Below are 19,707 nucleotides of genomic sequence, written 5' to 3'. Positions count from 1 at the left end.
GCGCGAGGCATATTAGCAAGTTGATTGGCGAGGAGTGCGATGATGGGAGGCAGTAAAAAAAAAAAAAAAGGAGAAGGATTTCTCAATCGTCAGCATACAGTTGGTTGGTTATCGAAACATTCAGTCCGTCCGCCAGTGAGCAAGCAGCGCCGACCCCCCGGGGGGGAATTGCAAAGAGACGCCAGCTGCGCCGAGAAGCTTCCACGGGACGATGGTCTTGGCGCTTTGATAGGCGGGCTGGCTGGCATAGTCGGGCCGTCCGCATTCCTCCACCACGAGCCCCGGCCGTGTAGGATGCGGACATCCGGGTCCTGGGCCAAGCCCGGGCGGGGTACATTGGATGCCCTCTGTCTACCTACCCCTCTGTGCGCTCTGGCCGCGCGCCACAAGGGACTTTTCAAAACAGGTACATTGGCGGGCGTATCAGCGAGGCCTCAGACAAGTCCAGACATATTTAAGTCGGTCCGCATCCTGTGTACACGCACCTCGTTTACACTTGAAATCATCACACTCAGCCCCCTCGGCCTCAATCCCAAATATCAATAATTCCCCTCCAGGTTTAGACACCAAAATCATCACCACCATCAGACAAAAATGGCCAACACCTTCCGCCACGCTCACTCGGAGCCCATCAACCCGCCCGGCGCCGAGCCGGTCCTGACGCGGGAGCAGGTGTGGGCGGGCCTGCAGCGCAAGGTGCGGTCGCCGACCGAGTTCGTCCCGGCCATCGAGTCGTGCCAGGTCGTGTCCGAGGAGGGCGACGTCGTGACCCGGATCGTCCAGTTCAAGGCCAACTGGGGACCCAGCGGAAAGGTGACCGAGGTCTGCACCAGCTACCACCCGGCCCAGATCCTGTGCGTGCCTCCCCGCCTTCCGAGAACTGGTGGTTTTTGGCAGGAAAGAAAGGGACAAGGAATGATGAAGAGAGTGGATGATGGTGCACTAGCAGAACTAACGCCCGATGTACCGCGCAGATTCGAAATGGACTCTGGTGATCGCGTATCCAACATCGTCAGCGCCGGGCCGTCGGGCGAGTCGACAGACATGTTCCTCACATATGTTTTCGACCTGCAGAACCCCAAAGCTGACACGGAGGCCAACGCCAAGGTACTACTTGACTTCCCGTCTCCTTTTCTTCTATGGGAATATGACTACGCCGAGCGTGGAAACCCGGGCTGACCAGTTCCCCCTCTCTCAATAGGTCGCCAAAGGCGCCGTGTCGGGCACCATTGCCAAGTTCAGGGAGCTCGCCAAGGCCGGCCAGATCTAGATCTAGAAGAAGGTTTAGGTCGCTTGCTGGTCAAGGGGCACTTGTGTGGATGCCGCGTGTAAAATGCGATTTGCGGCGGCAAAGTTCCAATCTCGACCGGATAGACTAGAACTCAGCAAATGGCCACGTAATTGAAGCATACTCGACCGAAAGCTCAAAGTTTTGGTTTTTATGGTGTGAATTCATAGTTTTAAGGCTGGTTTACCCAAAGATGCCTCCGTCATGGTTCGTAACACCATTTCCCATTCCTAAACAATGCGGTTGTGCTGCGCCGAGGGCAACCCGCCCGGCGAGGCCATGTAAAAATGAGGGGCCAAAATGCAGATGCGATGGTGAAGGGGCAAGTAAGGTGTCGCTGGGGGTGCTCTCAAGTCTAGGGGTCGATCTGCATGTTCATAGGTGGGACCCCCATCTGGGGGTCCATCATAAAGGCGTGCCAGAAGGAATCGTCAAACGTGTCGAGGTAGGAAACGTCGAATCCGAGAAAGTCGGCGTATGGCGGCTCCGGGGCCAAGCCGGAGGCGGGGTCCCCCAGGAACTGCGCGCCCCTGGGTGGTGGGCTGGATGTTGCGCCAGGCTCCTTCTGCGGCGGCTGCACGGCGGCCTCGCTCACCTGCTGCAAATGCTCATCCTCCTCCCCCCCGTGGGGCTTGGGTGAAATGTCGCCCGGCAAGGGGTCCTCGCCGGGAGGGGCGACGTTGTGGCCCGGCGGCGCCGTGCGGGCCATGTACCACTGCCTAAGCCACAGCAGCTTGGCCACGTACGACGACAGGATGAGGGTGTAGGCGTCGTCCCGGAACCGACGACGGTACATGCCCGACGCCGAGGTGCCTCGGGCGGCCTCGAACGCCTGGCCGGCCGCGAACAGGTCCGTCAAACGGGTCACGACGCCCGGGAAGTCAAACACACGACGTGCAGTCAGCGCGTCCCAATCGGCATCTTGCAGAAACAGCATGCGCGTAGCGGTCATGAGGCTGAAGGTCAAGAGTGCTATCGCCGCAAGCGGTTGGAGGCCTACAATTTCGGCGGGCACCTCCAAATAAGTTTCGATGCAGTCGCTAGCAGAGCGCAGACAATGCCAGAGCGCATCAGTGCGCTTTAGACCTTGAAAGCTGGTTGAACTCTGGGGGAAAACTGGGGCTGAGGCGGGCAGCATGGAGCGTGTGTAAATCGCTGCCTCGTGCATGACGACCACGGAAGCATGGTAGTGCAGTCTGAGGAAGTCTGTCGGCGGCGGGATGTTGCGTCCAGGTATCAGCAGGGCTTTTCCGGAATGTGCAGGAGAGGGTGGGAGCCGTCACATTGCCAACATAGATGGCACTCACGGGTGTTTTCGATGCCACTAGGGTGGAGACCTGCTACCATCTCATCCATCTCCCGCCGAAGAGCCGCGAGGCTTATCGCGACCGAAGGGGTGAAGGTGACGGTGGTGTCTGGACATGGATATGCCCCTGGTAGCAGGGCTTGAGCTCGGCGGACGAGACATTGCATCCTGATCATGGCGACGAGAGCCCTGTCTGTCTGGTACTCCTCGGTTGCCAGCAGGTCTGTGCAGCACTGGTCAATAAATTCGGTATACGGCAAGTAGTGTTCGCGTCGGAAAAGAGTGGCGCGGCTGGGATCAGCGAGGCGCTCGGGTCGTTAGCGAACAAGCGCAGCTTCGGGCACGGGCGAGCGGTGACCCCATGTTGGGAGGGAGGGCAGCCATCAAAGGGGAAAACATGGTCTTACAGTGATGCACAGTAAAAGGCGCCAAGCATGGTGCGCATGTCTTCCCGACTGATTGACGACCGGATGCTGAAGCCGGGGACTCTTCGGAAGGCTTCGTTGACCATGACGTCCTGTTTCTGGGTGTATCTCGCGATGGGTGGCTTGCTGAGGCCCAGCTCCATAACCATCCCAAGGGCGAGCTGGAGCATTGATGTGCCTTGAGAATTGAAGAATAATTGATAATCGCACCTAGTAGTGGAGACCCCTGTCAGCTGCTTGGCTTCAATAAGCATAGAGGCGCGCGCCGGCGATGATTACCATGCGAGGAATATGATAATAGCCTGGAGAAGCTCCAGGCTCTTTTCCCCATTGACCAGAACGCGCTGCGCGATGTGACTGAGGAACCACCGGTCACCAGAGCTACGCAGGCTATAGCTCTGGTGCGCGCAACTTATCATGATTGCACGGAACAATAGCGGCGACTTGGCGAAGAGCGCGCCCGGGCTTATCTTTCTCGAGACGGGCACGAAGGGGAAATTCAGCTGGTACACACTCTTGTAGTTATCGAGCGCCGCCCGGGCCTCGTGGCTGCTGAGTTCCATGCCGTGAAAGATTTCGTAACTTTGTGGCGGCAGCTCCTCATCCGCGGGCCCGACAGAGTCGGGCGCTGAGGTGGCAGTCCGTTCAGTAGGGGTCGCCTTGGGTGAGGTGTCGGTGCCTGTCCGGTGGGACAAGCTCTCGGGCGTGACCGCTGGCACGTACTCCTGAACTGTGGGCGAGTACGATGCCGCGCTGGTCAGGAGCCCCGGGCCGGGGGGAAATACCCGCCCAAATGGTTCCTGTCGGGATTCTCCAATGACTGTCGAGGTTGGGGACGTGCTGTTTGGCTTGTTTTGTCGTTGATCATTCAGATGCTTACTCGCCGTGAGTAGCGACATGATGCCGTCCAGCTTCTGCTCCAGCTGTCCTACCCGGCTACGAATGATGGCGCCCATGTCAGCACCAGACACGACTAGCAAAATATACAAGGGCCCGCTCGCAGTGGCAGACAGTCCATGTTGCGTGTCCTTACCGGCCTTGACCCCTTCTGGGCCCGCGAGGTTTTGCCTCTGGGATAGTGCATTCGGCACCAAGGCGAGCACATCTGCGGGGAGTCTTGGTCAGCCGGCTGTTGGTGTGGCTAAACCTCCAGGCGCCCACAAATATCTAGAGATATGGGCCACGCAGAGGGGCAAGAGCGAGTGGCACCAGAGAAGAGTATGTGCGCGGTGGTCAAGCTTCCTCGGTGGTACTCACCTAACACATGGCTTCACGCTTGGGTCGGCGGTGCGCATACAACGCAACTTGGAGCGGGAGCAGCGCAGGCAGGCGCGGGCGCGATATATCGAGCGGTCTTCATTCCCACTATACGAGTCCTTTGCAGCCTCGCCCGAGGGCGGCGTGGTCTCGACTGAAACATCCGTCTCCATGCCGACGACAAGGCGTGCCCGACGACAGGTGGTTACGGCGTCGGCTTTCCGCAGCGGGGGAAGCCAGGGCAAGGAGAAAGAGGGAGGCGCACAATAGAGCAAGCGACCACGGATCCCTCGAAGCGCAACGGGTGTGTGATTGTGTGGGGGTGGACGGACTGGCTGGGCCGGCCCCGGTTCCGAGAGAGAGGATGGGACTGGCGGCGGCGCGACCTTTGTCGATGTCGTGCGAGATGCCGCCGCTGCCAGCCAGGCCTTTCTGAAAACCACGCTAGCCGGAAGGGACCAGGCGAAGGAGCCGGAAATACAACTGCCGTCTTTAGCGGCGGAACAGGCGGATGAGCAGGCAGCGCGACTGCACAGGTGCGGTGCCACTAGTCGATACCACTAGTCGGTGGGTTTGGTTGGGTGGGTTGAGGCAGCCTTCCGCGCCTTGAGCAGCGGACTCGAGCTGCATGAGCCGCGCTTCGTAAGCTGGAATCCTTGGCCCACAGCGCTCAAGCTTCCGGGCCGCCAGGAATTCCGACTGCCCGACGGTGGCATCCCTATCCTTGACACGCGACTCGCAGGACGGTGGAGCCTAGGTGCCGTCCAACCTGTGCTGCTTCCATGACTCCATTGGCCAATATCCCCTGCCAGGCCAAGAGCTTGGTGTGTTGGAACGGGGCAGCAGCAGCCTGCCCACCAGGGCCTGGGTCGTCATAATGATCAATATTGAGGCCTGTGCTGCGGGGCGCAGATCGTTGAATAGTGGCCGGCGGGGCCTGGAATTGATGCCGTGTTGTTCGTGGTGGGTAATCCGGTTCCCCTTGCTGCATGAGTATGCGGCAGGGGTAAATTTGTGGGCGAATCAACTACCGGGCAAACATTGAGTGCCCAGGCCCGGATTAATGCGTAGGTGGACGAGATACCAGATATCCTATACAGGATTATAAATGCAGAGGGTAAAATGACTGCAGATTGAATGGGCTACTTTTTTTGTGGTGGTGGGGAATAAATTTTGCAGTCCGTTTTTTTTTCCGGGCATCGTGCCGGCCCAGTTAGCGCACCGAAAAACTGCCCGTTCAGGCTTACCCCAGGATTGGTGTGCCAGCTCTGATGGTGTCCACAGGTAGGAACCCGTCCAGCCGCATCGATTTCTCAGCACAGCGAGATGACGTAGAGTGCGTGGGACGGCAGCCCGAGTCATGTCCCGAAAGCCTGTCCAGGATAGCCTTTCACGCCTCCAGTGATAAGTGTTTTAGGTGCTCTCCGCTGTCCATCTCCATCATCCCGAGGGCCGAGACTCACTGGCTTCATCCCTCCATCGCTTCATCGCTTCATCGCTCCATCGCATTACCGTTCCGTCAACCTCGGATACCCCGCCCGTACGGAGGTGTCAGGCAAAAGTTTTCGCCGCGGGGCATGTATCGACCAGGGCAGGGCGTGTTCAGCTCCTACCAAATAAAACCTAGCTTACATATTTTTCAAAGTCAATCACAGGTTCAGTGCTATAAAAATATGTTCATTTATGAATTTCTATGCGTTGCTATTGGTCGTGGCATACCCCGGCTGTATGCCCACAGCTTCCCTAGTCAGTCATCCCATCACAAGAACACCGTCCCATCACCGTAAATCCCCCACTAGGCCTCCTCCAGCGATCGATCGCTGCCAAGTATAATACGCACTCTTACTCCTTGTGTTCTAAGCGCAAGAAGCCGCCGCCGTCTCCGCTCTGGTTTTTGTCGCTTGCACCTCGCCCCAGCATTAGAACCTCGGCCTGCGCCCCGATTGCGACGTTCTAGCCTTGGGAGCAAGAGGCGCAAGCCAATGTGCGTGCAGAGGGCAGAGAGCACTAGGCCCAGAGGGGTTTCGATTGAGCTTCCCAATCAATACAGGGTCTGGTGCTGGTCTTCCAGAAGCCCTCGCCGGAACACAGCCCCAGGCGCCCAGCACTGCTGACTCCATACGCGCTTGGCCAACGTCCCGGCAATTTGGGCCTGCCATCCCGCACCTTACTATGCTACTAACATCATGGCAGCTGCGCCGTGTGGCTCAGCATCCTCAACTCCCCCAACCCGCTACTCTTGGCCTCCCATACTGGCAGTGATTACTGTTGGACATCGCTGCGAGTGCTGCCAATTGCCGGCATAAACCCCACACGCGCACGAAGCTGACCTTTCGCGTTGTGGATTCTCTCTCGGCGCTTGCGACTGCAGCTTTCGCAGCTATCAGCTTGTCTGATGTGGAATCCGCGTTTGCGTGCAGCTCTTAAGCGAGGACGAGGCAAGGACCTCGGGATGACTGCCCCGTCAGAGTCCCTTACTACCATGATGCCGCGGTCTTGTACGCATCGGCGGCAATGCAGGGGCAGAGCTAAAGCCTTCTCTTGTAGCAGCCACCGCAGCGGTAGTCGCGTAATTCACAATGGACTCAACGAGGCCGGCATTGGTGTCTATATCTAGAGTTGGCCGCCTCTAGAGGCCTGCTTGATTCCTTCTATCCCAGCCACATCCGTAGAATCGCTTCTACCATAGTATCGATAATCCTCCTGCTTCTCAAGCTAACCCACCATCCAATAATCTCACCACCCAACACAATGAACAGGTTTCTAGTTCGCCTCACCGCCGTCGTCGGCCTTGTTGCCGTGGTTGCCGCGGCTCCTATACGCAAAGCTCCCGAGTAAGTGGCCCCGAATTTCGAGCAAACTAGCACAGGTAACCAGCTGGGGGCGGGTCTCAAACTAACAGCCGCCGCAGATCTACCGATATTTCCAACGGATTCCTCGCCAAACGCGAGTTCAGCTGTGCCAAGACCGTCGAGGGTCTCACCGCGTCCGACTGCAAATACATGTCAAAGATGGGCATGAAGGGCCAGGGCGTGAACGCGCGCAAGAATCCAGGCTCGGGTATCTGGGTCGGCGAAGACGGTCACAACACGTTCGTCTTCGAGAACGAGTCCAAGGGCAAAGTCACCGTCATCATTTGGAACAAGGGGACGCTGCCGGACGGCAAGCCCGACTACGAGGGCCACTGCATGAACGTCCGCGTCCCGCAGGTGTCGTGGTCCCTGGCCAAGGGAGAGAAGGTGACTGTATCGCTTTCCAAGGAAAAGGTCAGCGGCGGCTTCGCCGCCATCTACGAGGGGTCGACAAAGATCAACGGGTTCGGCCAGATCGACCAGACCTGGGGCGAGTTCACGACGGGTGACTACGCGACCGTCGACGTGAGCCGGCTGATCCGCATGGACGGCGAGCCCATGTCGATGAGGACGAGCGTCGGGTGCGTCAGCAACATGGAGAAGTGCGTCTTCGTGTGCAAGCAGGGCAACATTTGCGGCAAGCCTGACACGTACAACCTTCAGAACTGTGTCAACCCCGGCGAGACCGACCCCAGAGTCAAGAACCAGCCCAACACCACGCCGCAGCAGGGTGCCAACCATGGATGGTTCAATAATCAACCAGAGGGCGGCTGCCAGGGCTGGTCCAAGACGAAAGGCGGCAAGGGCCGAGTCGTCATCACCCTGTCCTCGAAGTAGACTAGTGGCCTCTCCCTTTCACGACATCTTTCAATTTCTGCTCTCTCATTGTTATTCCCTATTCTTTTATTGTTCTTACTACATTTATTGTTATTATTATTATTTTTTCCTATTATCTGTTATGCTCATATGCCAACGGCGTTTAGCGTTTCTGTCAACCTGTTGATCTAGTTGGTGTTACTGGCGGATACCCATGGAGAAATCTTTGGCGCATTGGCTTTTATATCTTATTTTTATCTCTATACTCTATACAGTCCGTACATGGCAGCTATTCCATTGGTACGTCGTCTTTTTTACACTTATAAACTTTGTTTTTATATAGCCTCGAAGCTGCATTGCCTGCGGCCGTGCTAATTCGTCAGGTTCCAAGGTCTGCTTCACCCCATGTGTGACGCGGTTGACTGTTCATCACGCCTCGTTTCAATTGACAGAATTCCCAGTTTATATGTATAAATAGGTAACGACCTAGGAAAGACTCCATATCATCGAAATAAAACCGTTCATTGTATTTACGCTGGCATTCATCCATGATGTCTGTTTGTCCATGACGCGCTCAATCAAGAAGATCCACGTGACGCAAGAACGTGCGAACCTCGGCCAGGTTGCCCCACAGGAGCACAGCTCGAGGCTTGCGACGCACCGCAGGTCGCACGCTGTGGGAGCTTGCATCATGACGCCAGACAGTAACTTCCCCAAGACCATGCATCTGATGCTTCCGCACCTCTTGTCGTCAGCAAACCTGCCGCAACCATCTTAATTGGGACCTACTACCCATGCTGGCGCCGACGTGATTATCGTGCTCTTTCTATTGTTTTTGGTCCGTGCTTTGGCCACTGTTTTACCAAGCCCCCAGCGTCCCTCACCCTCGACCTCGATGCTCTGGTCCCTGCTGTAGGGCTGCTTCCGGGCAGCTCCAGCTGGGTCCAACACGATGCCAACCAACAGACCGCTTCTCCTGCCTCAGAACCGCCGGCTTCGACACCTCCACGGCCTGTCACTGCGCAACCTGACCTTCACTAAGCCCCACGGCCGGACCACCGACGATGCTGCCATCAACAAGACGCACGGCAAGCTCGACACTCTTCGGGAGGCATCCCAGCTGCAATACTCCCAGTCGAGCGAGAACTTGAGCAGCGCAGCGACTCCGACATCGCCTCCCAAACCCAGACCCCGCCGTCGTAGCACTAACCTCGGCAACGCAAACCCCCTCACGCGCCAGAAGCAACTCGAGCTATCGGCCGATACGAGGACTGCCGATGTCTTCTTCTCTCTCCACACTTACCACACGTCAGAACCCTTTTATATAAGCGAGACGGGAATACGGGCTACTGTTAGGAACCTCCCCAGCCGCCATCTTCGAACCCACTACTGAGGCCCCGAGCCGGACCATTGAAGCTGACACTCGACCTCCAGAACTTCGACTTCCAATCTTTTGAGCTGGCGGACCGTAGCCCCTCCATCATAAGATCATGTCAGCTGGTTATTAGGGTTTGGGCAAAGCGCCAGGAGCCATTTTTCCTTCTGCTCGAGGACGATGTCGACCTCCGTTGCCTGAGCTTTGTTAATAGCATCAGCAATATCCACATGCCCCCAAACTGCCTGGTGTTCCACCTCGTCGATGGCATGTACGTCTACGGCATCCCGAGCAAGATACCGCCGCCGAAGCAGGGCCCTTCCCTACTCACGACGTCATACAACTCCCTGATGAAGCTCTGTACACTTGAGAATTCGGTGCGGGACGCGCAGGATGCCGAGACAAAGCTGGCGCTGCGCGCCGATCAAGCGATAGAGGAGGCGTCCCATATCCCCGTCGCTGAGAGCGAGGACCGGCTGCGGCTAGCCATGAAGCTTGTTGCGCAGCAGCACCGCGCCGTGGAGGCTGCTAGGAAGCGGCGCGATGAGCTCCAAGCTTCGATCCGGGCCCGGCGAGAGGCGATCGCACTGGGGCGACAGTTGCAAGAAAACGCGCTAGCTGACGTAGAGAACGCAACGGAGCAGCTTTCAGCTTCTCAGCACATTGTGGCAAAAACCAAGGAGAATATACACGGACAGCGCCGCCGCATCTGCGAGGACCTGATCCGGATATTCCCCATCACCGACTCGCCCTCCGGACAGCCGCTGTCGTTCCAAATATGCGGCGTCACCCTCCCGAACACGACTTACGATCCGGCCCTTGCGCCGAAGAGCAGCCGAAGTAGCTTCTTGGGTGGTGGTGGCAGCTCGGCGGCGCCACCGAGCGAGGACGCGCTCTCGGCGGGACTTGGATATGTCGCGCAGCTGGTGAACGCGCTACAGTCGTACCTAGGCGTCGCACTCCCCTACCCTGTCTCGCCCTATGCGTCGCGGTCCAGCATCCGTGACGACATCAGCATGCTGCCAGATCCGCAGCGCGATTTCCCGCTCTATGTGCCGCGCGGCGGTTCGAGCGCGCAGTACCGATTCGACTACGGCTGGTTCCTCCTCAACAAGGACATCGAGGTACTCTGTACTTCCCAGGGCATCCGCGTGGTCGACATCCGGCACACGCTACCCAACCTCAGATATCTGCTCTACGTGGCGACCGCGGGCAAGGACGAGCTGCCGGAGCGCAAGAAGGGCGGCATAATGGGTCTCTGGCACGGCCGGCTCCTCTCGCGCGGAGGCTTCGTTCCGGGGGCGGACGCCTTCTCGGACGAGGCTAGCAGCACGGGCGGCAGCCGGCGGGGCAGCGCCGACAGCGAGGCTGTGATTCGCCAACGGGACGAGCTGCGGAGGGCAATGAAGGGCGAGAACGGCCGGGGCCTCGCCGGAGGAGAGACGGCCCCGTCCGGCGACGACTCCAAATTCAACCCGGGAGAACCTCCCAAGGCACTGCAGTTTGACGACCAAGGGACCAGCCTGATGCTACGCACAAAGGGTCTCCGAGGGGATTCTACAAAGTGATGAGCAAGGTCTTCTACGCGGCTCACGCGGCTCACACGCCGCTTTTGGAAATATGGGGGCCGTTGCGACTCGCGCATCCACATACCACCTACTTGTGTTCAGGTTATTGTCTTGTTTTTCTGAGATTAAGATACCCCATCCGTTTATTAAGCTGTAATGTTGATCCGCAGAATCTTTCCAATACTTGCCGAAACATCACGCTGTCTCTCCTCGCGCGCTGTTCACCGACTGATAACAATACCTGCTTTGAAGTCATCGTTTTTGTTTGGTGTTTGGAGCGCCAGCTCTCTTACTCTTTACATTCTCAGCAGCACCCGGTGGTCTCACACCGTGCCAGACATGTCCGAGGGGGCGATCCAGTCGAGACTGGAGGCCGAGTTGGCACATTTCGGTTCGATACCATGGTGCTCCGAGATATTACGATCCACGCCAAATATAGTGGTTGGCCTCGGGCATGGGATCCGGGCAGCAAACGACGGCAAGTCCTCGCCCTTCTTCTCGGAAACCGTCAACACCCCATCAACAATTCCGGCGTTCATCCACTTCTACTCGTGGCCCCCACCGCCCGGCCCCTCCTCCCCGGCGGGCCAGCAGCAGCAGCAACAGCAGCAACTCGCGGGCGGCGGCCCCCTCCCGATCCGCGAGGTCAGGGCGCTACTAAGCCTCGCGGGCGGCGTGGACGGGCACGAGGGCGTGTGCCACGGCGGGGTGGTCTGCTCGATCCTAGACGAGGCCATCGGGCTACTCGCGCTCGTCAACAAGAAGGTCGGTGGCCTCCCGGAGCTGCCGCTCGTCACGGGCCACCTCAACGTGCGCTTCAGGCGGCCGGTGCGCACCGGCCGCGCCGTGCTGGCCACGTCGCGCGTCAAGGCCGACGGCGGCGGCGGCGGCGCGGGCAGGTACGCATGCGAGGGCATCCTGCAGGACGAGCAGGGGACCGTGCTGGCCGTCGGCGAGGCGCTGTTTGTGCAGCTGCAGCAGATCAAGCTGTGAGGTGCTCGGGGGCTAGGGTTCGGTCGCTGCCGCAGGTAGAGAAGAAGAAAGGGAGAAAGGATGTGGTTCAATGGGGATAGAGGTGTTGGGTGTTGTCTGCGCTTCGAAGCAACATACGCCGCGGTGGCACACGGACAGTCTGCCACGACGTTTTTGTCGTTCTCGAAATACTCAAGGCAATGCTCACAAGTTCAATCAATACCCAGGCACGATTGATCAGTTAGTTGATGTTGATTCGCAGCGACGTGGACAAGAAAGATCCTCGAGGATCCGACGGGGGCGGTTGGAAAACACGACAGCCTAGCACGTCTCCAGCGGCAGCGCCCGGACGCTTCCGGAAGCATCCTACGCGTTGGTTTTCGGCGTCTGACTGCGACGTGGTCGTCAGGCACCGACATAGGTACCTCTCCAGTGGCCTTCTCTTGGCTGTGTCAGCAAGCCCAGACGCCAGCCACGCGAGAGCCACAAGCCCACGCCCACTAGGACGGGGAGGAATGAGCCCCATAATTTATTTACCTAAGCAGGGCGCCCTGTTTTAACCTCCTGCTGTTGCCTGCAAATCCACGACGACCAAAAAGCGGATGGAGCCAGCGTGCGAACTCCGCTCGTCAATGCGAGTTTCGGCCGTACCAGTGATCTCCGCCGCACGGCTGGGCCGCGCTGTGACGACTTTGGCATGGAAAGTCCAGAATCCGCTTCGGAAGACCGTCCGTGCAGTCGAGGTTGAACCCCCTGCTGCTGGAAGAGCAAACATTCCTGCTTCACGAACTGGTCACCATTTACACACACCTGCCTCGAAATATGGCTAGATCTAGTCAAAGTTTACGTGCCAAGGCCCTCTGAGATCCTTCCCTAAGACCTGACTAGGTATCTACTCGCACTTCCTCCTCGCACACAGACACACAGCTGGCTCATTTACCTCCCACTAGGGACACTGGCCAGGATCCCGAGGATGACTGGGTCGACAACGGGCCTTGACCTTCTGGCACGGTGGGTGCTCCGCGAGGCTCACCGTGTCCCGTGTGAGTTGTCTTTGGGACTGTCGGGCCCATGAGATTGGCCGCTTCCCTGGTTTGATGCCCGGTGACTACTCTCACTCCTTTTATGCCAACCGCGCGCTGTCATCAATGGGGGCAGAAGATCTTCACTGGTAGCACGTCATTCTCGCATCTCGCATCTGGACACATGTGCGAGATCGTGCACCTGGTGGAGACATTGACTGTTTCCTGGTATTACAGCAGAGAGGGTAGGCTTCATGGTGTAGTTCCAGATGGCCGGCGTAACGTCCGTCTGGAGCACTAATGGGCACAGACGATCAAGATAGAAGAGAGTCCTAAAAACAACACCAACCGTAGTTAAAAGTAAAAACAAGTTTATCCTCACGCTCCAGGGCTTCCTAAGGGGCCTGGGGACAGAGTTAGGCTGAATAGAAAGTCTAGAAGCCTAATATTACCGTAGTATATAAGTGCAGGTCACCCTAGTGGTCTAGTTAGAAGCAAGGCAAGCACGAATCCAACTTGCATTAAGTACTTACTACCAACTCTACCATCTACCTACTTCATATACGATACCTACCTGCCTCCTGATCCCTCCGCCTTCAACGACTGGTCTGGTTATCAGCTCTTGGCCTTCATCCAAGGCCTTGCGGGGTGGGGCAGTCAGGGGGAGAGGAATCCGACAATCGCCTTCTGTTTGTCCAAGTGTTTTAAAATAGCGAGGCTCGATTGAGCCTGGTTCTGGCTCTCCCGGCGCCGGCGCTGGAGACGGAGGGATACAAAGTAGCTACGGACGAAAGGTGGTTGTATGTAGTGAATATAAATATAAGTTGTGCTGGTGCTTGCCTTGCTTCTCATGTTAGCGTGGAGCATGGGATTCCGTGACAGATTAGGCAAACCCCAACACTTGGCCGTCTGCGCGAACAATTACATAAAACACTCAGGGTTGCTTGGGCTGCTCGTGGGTAGGTTGTTCGGGCCATCATCTCGATCGAATTGAGGGCGCAACCCTCCCAAGCCCTTCTCCAAATACCGAGACCGAGTTCGGTCCTGGCCACGCCAACAATGAAATGCAACCTCAGGTAATCCGATTGCGGGGTTCGTGCCGCGCAGCTGAGTGCGATATCGAGAAGGGAGTGGGGGTGTTCGATATGCCGTTGACGTCGGTCCAAGCGCAGTAAGCATTGGTTTGCTGGCGGGCGCCAGCTCGGACTCGAGGTGCGCAGCCACTCGTCCGGTCGGTCTTCAACCCCGTCGAGAAAGCGAGCGACGGCGGAGTCTCATCGCACCAGCGAATTCCGACTGGCGTAGACTTTGTACCTGGTGCTTCATCGATCGTGGCTAGGTGGTATGGACTGTTGACCAACGTCAAATGGCCAAATGATGGACACATGGGTTCTCGAACAATTCCACTCATTGGGGCCGCCGCGTCGGTTCCTTTTCCCGAAGCATGTTTGGGGGGCGGCACAGGAGCAGACCCGGCCAATTGGGCACGGTCCGACGTGCGTCAATCGGCTTAGGATCTCACTCCCATGCGGCCGAGGCTCAATTCAGGGTCAAGATTTGACAGCAGCACCATCAATATGCCCAATGTCGCTGGCGCCGCCCTGCCGCAGCCAAAGTCCCTTATTCCCCGCACCAATCGCGCACGAACGCTAGCGGGTCGGACTTTTCAGCATCAGGGCTGTCTTGGCCAAGCCCGCGAGATGCGAGCGAGCGAGCGCCTGGCCAGGGTCTTTTTTGTCATCGGGTTTTGTCCCCCTTTGCTTTGCGATCTGGACGTTTAAAAAACCTGCTACCTGGCGCATAGCCCCAGCTGGCACTTGACGCCAAAAATGGATCGATGCCGCCAGCGGTCGTGGCGTAGCAAACCCGCTCCTCTCAGGCTGAAGAATTCTTTGTGTCCTGCTAGCGCTACAACAGCGATTGAGCCCTTCCCAATCGGGAAAATTTGCAGAGACACCCAATCCTTCCCGATTCCACCACCCCAGATCCCTGCCGCGTTGAACCTCGAATCTGCGGAGACGGCACATATTTCATCGTTGCCTCCTTTTTTTTCTTTCCCTCACCTCACGATACCCCTATTGTTCCTTCTAGGTTCCAGCCTCACCTCCGACTGACAAAGCAGCTCGACGGCGGACGAACTAGGTATCAACGCGCCACAGGACATAGGCAGCAGGCGCAGAGCAGCTGAGAAGGAGTGCGCCTCTCGAGATCTCACCCTTTGCCAAGGGGTACTAGAAGATACAGACCAACACTCAGGCAGGCAGATACCGAAAGAGTCCTCTAGCCCCATCCAGTCACCAGACGCTGCGGAAGGATGAGCGCGGGACGCAACAGCATGGATGGTAGAGGTGTGGCGGTCCCTGCGGACATGACGACATTCAGCCCTACCAGTCTATCGTCGGCTCCCTCTCCGAGAGCCGCGACACCTCCAAGCCCTCGCGAGGATAGCAGGCCTGCTATAAAGAAGGAGCGAGAGCCCGGGTCCTGTAGGAGTTCCCGCTCACCATCACCATCAAGCAACAGCAACCACAGCAACCAAAACAAGCAATCTCCGACGCACGCCTCCTACTCCTCCACAGCACTCAACCCATTCAACCTCCTACTACAATCCATCACCCACACGAAACCCAGCATCAACGACACCATGTCTTCTCAGGGCGGCTCCGGTTCCGGCTCGGGCTCGGGCTCGGGTGGCTCGCAGTGGAACCCCATCCTCTCCCATGGCTCTGCCATTGGCATTGTCAAACCCAATGTTGTCTTTGACGTCTACGGCAACCCCCAGGTGTGCAGTCCTGCTATTTCATACGGACTTTGAATAATTTATCGGGAAATACTAACAGCTACTAGGGCTCTTCGGGCGGATCAGGCCGCGGGTCTTCTTCATCGGGCTCGAACCGCGGCTCGTCTGGTGGCGGGTCCAGGCGCTGAGCGCAGGCTTCTCTATCATACTCGGCGCTGGCCCGGAATAGCCAGGATGGGCAAGACTGCCAACCCCCTCGGTGATCTTGCCTGATCCCATCCGTGGCTTCACCGAACCCTTTTTTTCTTCCCGACTATTACTCCAGCAACTCGATCTTGTCAGCACACGCGGAACGGAACATCTTTATGACTTAGCGATTTTCTGCCTTGTCTCAAGCCTCTGTCGTTCGTTTCCAGCATTCCGGATGACTTTCCTTCACACACTAGCTTATTCCCTTGCACCACCCTCAACCTCATCACCCGAACCTGTAAAGACTGGTTCTTTGCCCAATATCCAGATCCAGAGATATGGCGTGCAAATAACGGCTAATTACCGCCGCAAGGTTTCTTGGGCCTTGATCTGAGTTTCCCTGCCTCTCTTTGATTTCTCTTGGGGAATCGTTTAGGGTTTATTCGGACAAGGTGCCTAGGGAAAAGGTGCCTAATCACTGGATCTTTGGCTGCCCTCCAACTAGATTGCATTTATTTTGTATTCCCTCTTACTTTCTTGCACTCCTTCCATTTCTTTGTACCGACACTCGCTAGCGAGTCTCTGCATGGCATCTTTATAGATAGGCAACGTCCAGACGTACCATTAGAATAGCCCATAGCAATCTCCTACACTATCATTTTCCTCAACAATTTGAATGGAACAAAGTTGATTTTGCATTGCCAAAGTTTCGTTAAAATTAACTTCAAACGGAAGGTGGTGACATCAGGAGTGGCTGAGTTCAGAGCATCATGAAAGCGGACTGGTTACTCAAGATGGGCTAAATTCAATGCTATCCAAACGAGCGTGTGGTCTGTGTCAAAAGACGTGTCACGGTAGCTAAACCTGTCAACTTCGTACTTGGAAAAAAAACTAGGCTCGTAATCCCCCACTCCCCCCACCCGGGCCTCAACAATGCGCCACTACGCCTTGGGCGGCAGGGGCGAGGCGGCAGGCTTCCAGCCCGAGGACCAGGCGAACTCGCTGAAGCCCGAGACGTAGGAGCCGTTCTGGATGTAGACGCGCAGGTTGGAGCCGCCGACGGTGAGGGCGCAGACGCGCGAGCTGGGCACGCTGGCCTGGTCGAAGGCGCCGTCGTACCAGCTGCTGCCGTCCCAGGCCTTCTCGCGCACGCGACCGTCCGACGTGCCGTAGTAGAGGCGGATGTGCGCCGGCCCGTCCCACGACACGACGCCCAGCGGCGCCCGCGGCGGGCAGCCCACGAAGCCGAGCCCGCCGTTGGTCCAGCCCTTGCCCGTGTCCCAGCACTTCTCGATCACCTTTTGGTCGGCCGACTGGTAGTAGACGCTGCATTGGCACGCCCGAGAGCGGATTCGTTAGCTTGTATTTTTTTTGGTTTGTGCATGGGAATCACGAGGCCGGAACGGCTAGTCAACAGTGACGGCACATACCGGATCCCGAGCTTGTTGTCCTTGAACCACGAGGTGGCGGCCATGGCAGTGCCGGGCAGGGCGGCGCCGAGGTTGGTGCCCTTGGTCCAGCCCTTGTCGTTGGTGTCGAAGCAGTACTCCTGGATCGTGTTATCCTCGCTCTGGGCGTAGACGCGCAGGACGGCCTTGCCGGCCAGGAAGGTGGCGGCGACGCCCGAGTAGGGGGCGACCTTGAACTTGCCGCTCAGGCCGCCGGCGTACCAGTTCTTGCCCGAGTCGTAGGCGAATTCGGAGATGGTGTTGTTAGGCGCGACGGCGTAGACGCGGATCTTGTCGAGCCCGAGCGACGTGGCCGCCAGCGGGCTGGTCAGCTTGGCCTGGCCAATCTTGTTCTTGGCCTCGCCGCCCATCCAGCGGCCCTCGTACTGGATCTCGCGCACGTCGCCGTCGACCGAGAGCACGTAGACCCGGAGCTGGCTGCCCTTGTTGACGCAAGCCACGGGGCTGACGAGGGAGATCTCGTTGATGTTGGCGGCGGAGGCGGCGTCCATGGTGGCGGAGGAGATGAGGACTGATGGAGAAGATTATGTGTGTTTTTAGATGTGCTTTGAAGGCTTTGTCTGAGGATTGGAGATGTTGTGAGTGGTGCTCTGAGGTGTGAGTTTGATGAAAAGGACGGAAGCGCAGGCTGATATTTATACATCAGTACACAGCACATCTCAAATCTGGCTGGTCCAAGTACGGTTCTGTCTTTTGCCCCTAGCACTCTTCCATCTTTGCCATCACCTTGTCTGTCCTCCGACGAAGTGCAGGCCTACCTCTCCAGAGACATCCCGAAACCTGCCTTGCATCGATCTTCACGCCCGGCTGCGCCGAGGCCAGGCCAGGCCGGGCCAAGGCAGGCTACGGCATCTCGCGCCCTCTGAGTCTGCAGACTTGCGTATAGCATCATTGGCGTCCTGTACGCAGCCGCGCCAGCGAATCATGAGCCTGATGGCTTGCACGTTGCATATATTGCCTCCCGAACAGGCATCGTCCCGCGTCCGAGCCCCCTTCGTAGCAAGCTGAGGGCAGCGTCTCGGCCACGACACGATGTCGCTCTCCCCCTCGCAGGTCATATGTAGGGCGATTTGGGCATGGCCAATCAATGCCGCCCGGGTCGGTGTGACGAGGGCCCCGGATCGGCCGTGTTCTCCTCTCCGGTCTCTGGCCCGTGGTGTGGTGCCCAGGACACAACCCTCCCCGTGCCGCGGTGGCGCCGGGCGGGCTCCCGGACTGGCTGTGCCAAGGGCTGAAGGGGGGATTGTGGCTTAAAGTTGGCTTCCCCGGATGGCGCAAAGCGGAGATTGCTATGCGACGCAACCTCCATTGCTGTCGTGCTTGGGTGACGCACAGCCGAGTTAGCCCACTAGTCGTCCCGGGTTGTCTTGGCCCCGGCAGCCTGCAGCGGCCTTGTCCAAATTTGATATGGGACTAGGCGTCCTTGCCGGCTGAACTTGTATAGAGCTGCTAGATTTGGGGAAGATTTGCATGCTGAACGACAATTACGACACAACCGACAAGACGCGCGCCTGCAAGGGAGAGTGATTCGGCGTCCGCTATTATGTAAATACGGGCCGAATATTGCATTCAAAGGGAGACTGATAGAGCATCACAAGGCCACAGAAATAGGCCGCATCGAGGTGTCTTGGAGGTCATGTGAACCTGGGCATGCTGGTCGATGTGGCCTCCAAGGTGGTCCAAGAAACCATGGCTGGCTAAGACGTCGGGCGTAGCGGTTCGTGTCTCTGAGGGATAGCCGTTCCCTCGACCAGCGGCACGAATCTGTGCTGTTTTGCTTGCCCGACTGTTGTGCGTTGTTGTCATGCAGCGGTTCTGTGTTACGACGCGCCCTAGGGGTATTTCCCGGTGTCACAACACCGAGAGAATCTTCATTGGACGGAAGCTTGGATATACAGGGCATGGGAGCATATTAGGGGCCTCTGGAGAAACACTGTGGCTTGATTGAGCCATCGCTGGGACATCGGGTACTACCGTGGCACACTTGGCGGCCCGCAACTACGCCGAGAACACCGTGCCCTGGAAGAGCGATTGACGGCATCGCCGGAAGTGGACCGCAGATGAGTGCTGGAAAGCGGCGGGGAGAGATGGGTACGCTACAGGCAGTGATAGGCCGGGTACAGCCGTGAGGCTTGGGGCTAGCCAATGGAGTGGGAGTCTTCGTCCAAAGCAAAAAGAAGCAGTTGACGCCACTGCCGGGTCGGATCAGCAACGCTAAGCTAGCGGCCGGCGGCGAAGCGACGGGGATAAGGTAGCGCCGATTTTACTCAGGCACCAACCTCCAAAAAAAATCGCACACGTCATATTTTTCCACACCCAAACTCTATGGAAAAAAAAAACATCAAGAGAAAATCGATTCAATTGATTGCAATGCCTCGTTATCATAACACACGCCTCGGATCCTCTCAAAAATTACAAAGGGTGAAGG

At 57.6% G+C, this 19,707-nt stretch overlaps 9 protein-coding genes across 9 annotated transcripts; 5 read left to right on the top strand and 4 right to left on the bottom strand.

Annotated features, from left to right (window-relative positions):
* Positions 1–72: 72 nt before the first annotated feature.
* Positions 73–1,522, top strand: GGTG_03379 (hypothetical protein). Its single transcript, XM_009221158.1, has 3 exons — positions 73–854; positions 975–1,107; positions 1,202–1,522. The coding sequence occupies exons 1-3, from the start codon at positions 595–597 to the stop codon at positions 1,268–1,270; spliced, it is 462 nt and encodes a 153-aa protein (XP_009219422.1). The 5' UTR covers positions 73–594; the 3' UTR covers positions 1,271–1,522.
* GGTG_03378 (hypothetical protein) lies at positions 1,393–4,785 on the bottom strand. The gene is made up of 6 exons (XM_009221157.1): positions 4,277–4,785; positions 4,053–4,124; positions 3,299–3,955; positions 3,002–3,229; positions 2,596–2,885; positions 1,393–2,494 (listed from the first exon to the last, which is right to left on the bottom strand). The coding sequence occupies exons 1-6, from the start codon at positions 4,447–4,449 to the stop codon at positions 1,644–1,646; spliced, it is 2,271 nt and encodes a 756-aa protein (XP_009219421.1). The 5' UTR covers positions 4,450–4,785; the 3' UTR covers positions 1,393–1,643.
* A 1,354-nt stretch (positions 4,786–6,139) lies between these two features.
* Positions 6,140–8,464, top strand: GGTG_03377 (hypothetical protein). Its single transcript, XM_009221156.1, has 3 exons — positions 6,140–7,110; positions 7,188–8,244; positions 8,336–8,464. The coding sequence occupies exons 1-2, from the start codon at positions 7,028–7,030 to the stop codon at positions 7,963–7,965; spliced, it is 861 nt and encodes a 286-aa protein (XP_009219420.1). The 5' UTR covers positions 6,140–7,027; the 3' UTR covers positions 7,966–8,244; positions 8,336–8,464.
* Positions 8,465–8,896: 432 nt separating this feature from the next.
* On the top strand, positions 8,897–10,887 carry GGTG_03376 (hypothetical protein; the record flags this gene model as incomplete). Its single annotated transcript, XM_009221155.1, has 2 exons — positions 8,897–9,295; positions 9,379–10,887. 2 exons carry the CDS (start codon positions 8,897–8,899, stop codon positions 10,885–10,887), a joined length of 1,908 nt encoding a protein of 635 aa, XP_009219419.1.
* Positions 10,888–11,226: 339 nt separating this feature from the next.
* On the top strand, positions 11,227–11,880 carry GGTG_03375 (hypothetical protein; the record flags this gene model as incomplete). The annotated part of the gene is made up of 1 exon (XM_009221154.1): positions 11,227–11,880. One exon carries the CDS (start codon positions 11,227–11,229, stop codon positions 11,878–11,880), a length of 654 nt encoding a protein of 217 aa, XP_009219418.1.
* Positions 11,881–12,415: 535 nt separating this feature from the next.
* GGTG_03374 (hypothetical protein) lies at positions 12,416–12,634 on the bottom strand (the record flags this gene model as incomplete). Its single annotated transcript, XM_009221153.1, has 1 exon — positions 12,416–12,634. The coding sequence occupies one exon, from the start codon at positions 12,632–12,634 to the stop codon at positions 12,416–12,418; it is 219 nt and encodes a 72-aa protein (XP_009219417.1).
* Positions 12,635–14,529: 1,895 nt separating this feature from the next.
* On the top strand, positions 14,530–16,478 carry GGTG_03373 (hypothetical protein). Its single transcript, XM_009221152.1, has 2 exons — positions 14,530–15,663; positions 15,729–16,478. The coding sequence occupies exons 1-2, from the start codon at positions 15,196–15,198 to the stop codon at positions 15,807–15,809; spliced, it is 549 nt and encodes a 182-aa protein (XP_009219416.1). The 5' UTR covers positions 14,530–15,195; the 3' UTR covers positions 15,810–16,478.
* A 273-nt stretch (positions 16,479–16,751) lies between these two features.
* Positions 16,752–17,770, bottom strand: GGTG_03372 (hypothetical protein; the record flags this gene model as incomplete). The annotated part of the gene is made up of 2 exons (XM_009221151.1): positions 16,752–17,136; positions 17,241–17,770. The coding sequence occupies 2 exons, from the start codon at positions 17,768–17,770 to the stop codon at positions 16,752–16,754; spliced, it is 915 nt and encodes a 304-aa protein (XP_009219415.1).
* A 593-nt stretch (positions 17,771–18,363) lies between these two features.
* On the bottom strand, positions 18,364–18,588 carry GGTG_03371 (hypothetical protein; the record flags this gene model as incomplete). The annotated part of the gene is made up of 1 exon (XM_009221150.1): positions 18,364–18,588. The coding sequence occupies one exon, from the start codon at positions 18,586–18,588 to the stop codon at positions 18,364–18,366; it is 225 nt and encodes a 74-aa protein (XP_009219414.1).
* Between the last annotated feature and the right edge of the window lie 1,119 nt (positions 18,589–19,707).

Source organism: Gaeumannomyces tritici (assembly GCF_000145635.1).
Source record: "Gaeumannomyces tritici R3-111a-1 unplaced genomic scaffold supercont2.2, whole genome shotgun sequence".
In the NCBI taxonomy this organism is placed as follows: domain Eukaryota; kingdom Fungi; phylum Ascomycota; class Sordariomycetes; order Magnaporthales; family Magnaporthaceae; genus Gaeumannomyces; species Gaeumannomyces tritici.
The sequence above is the reverse complement of the archived record's forward strand: the minus strand, read 5'-3'. Positions and strand labels throughout refer to the sequence as shown.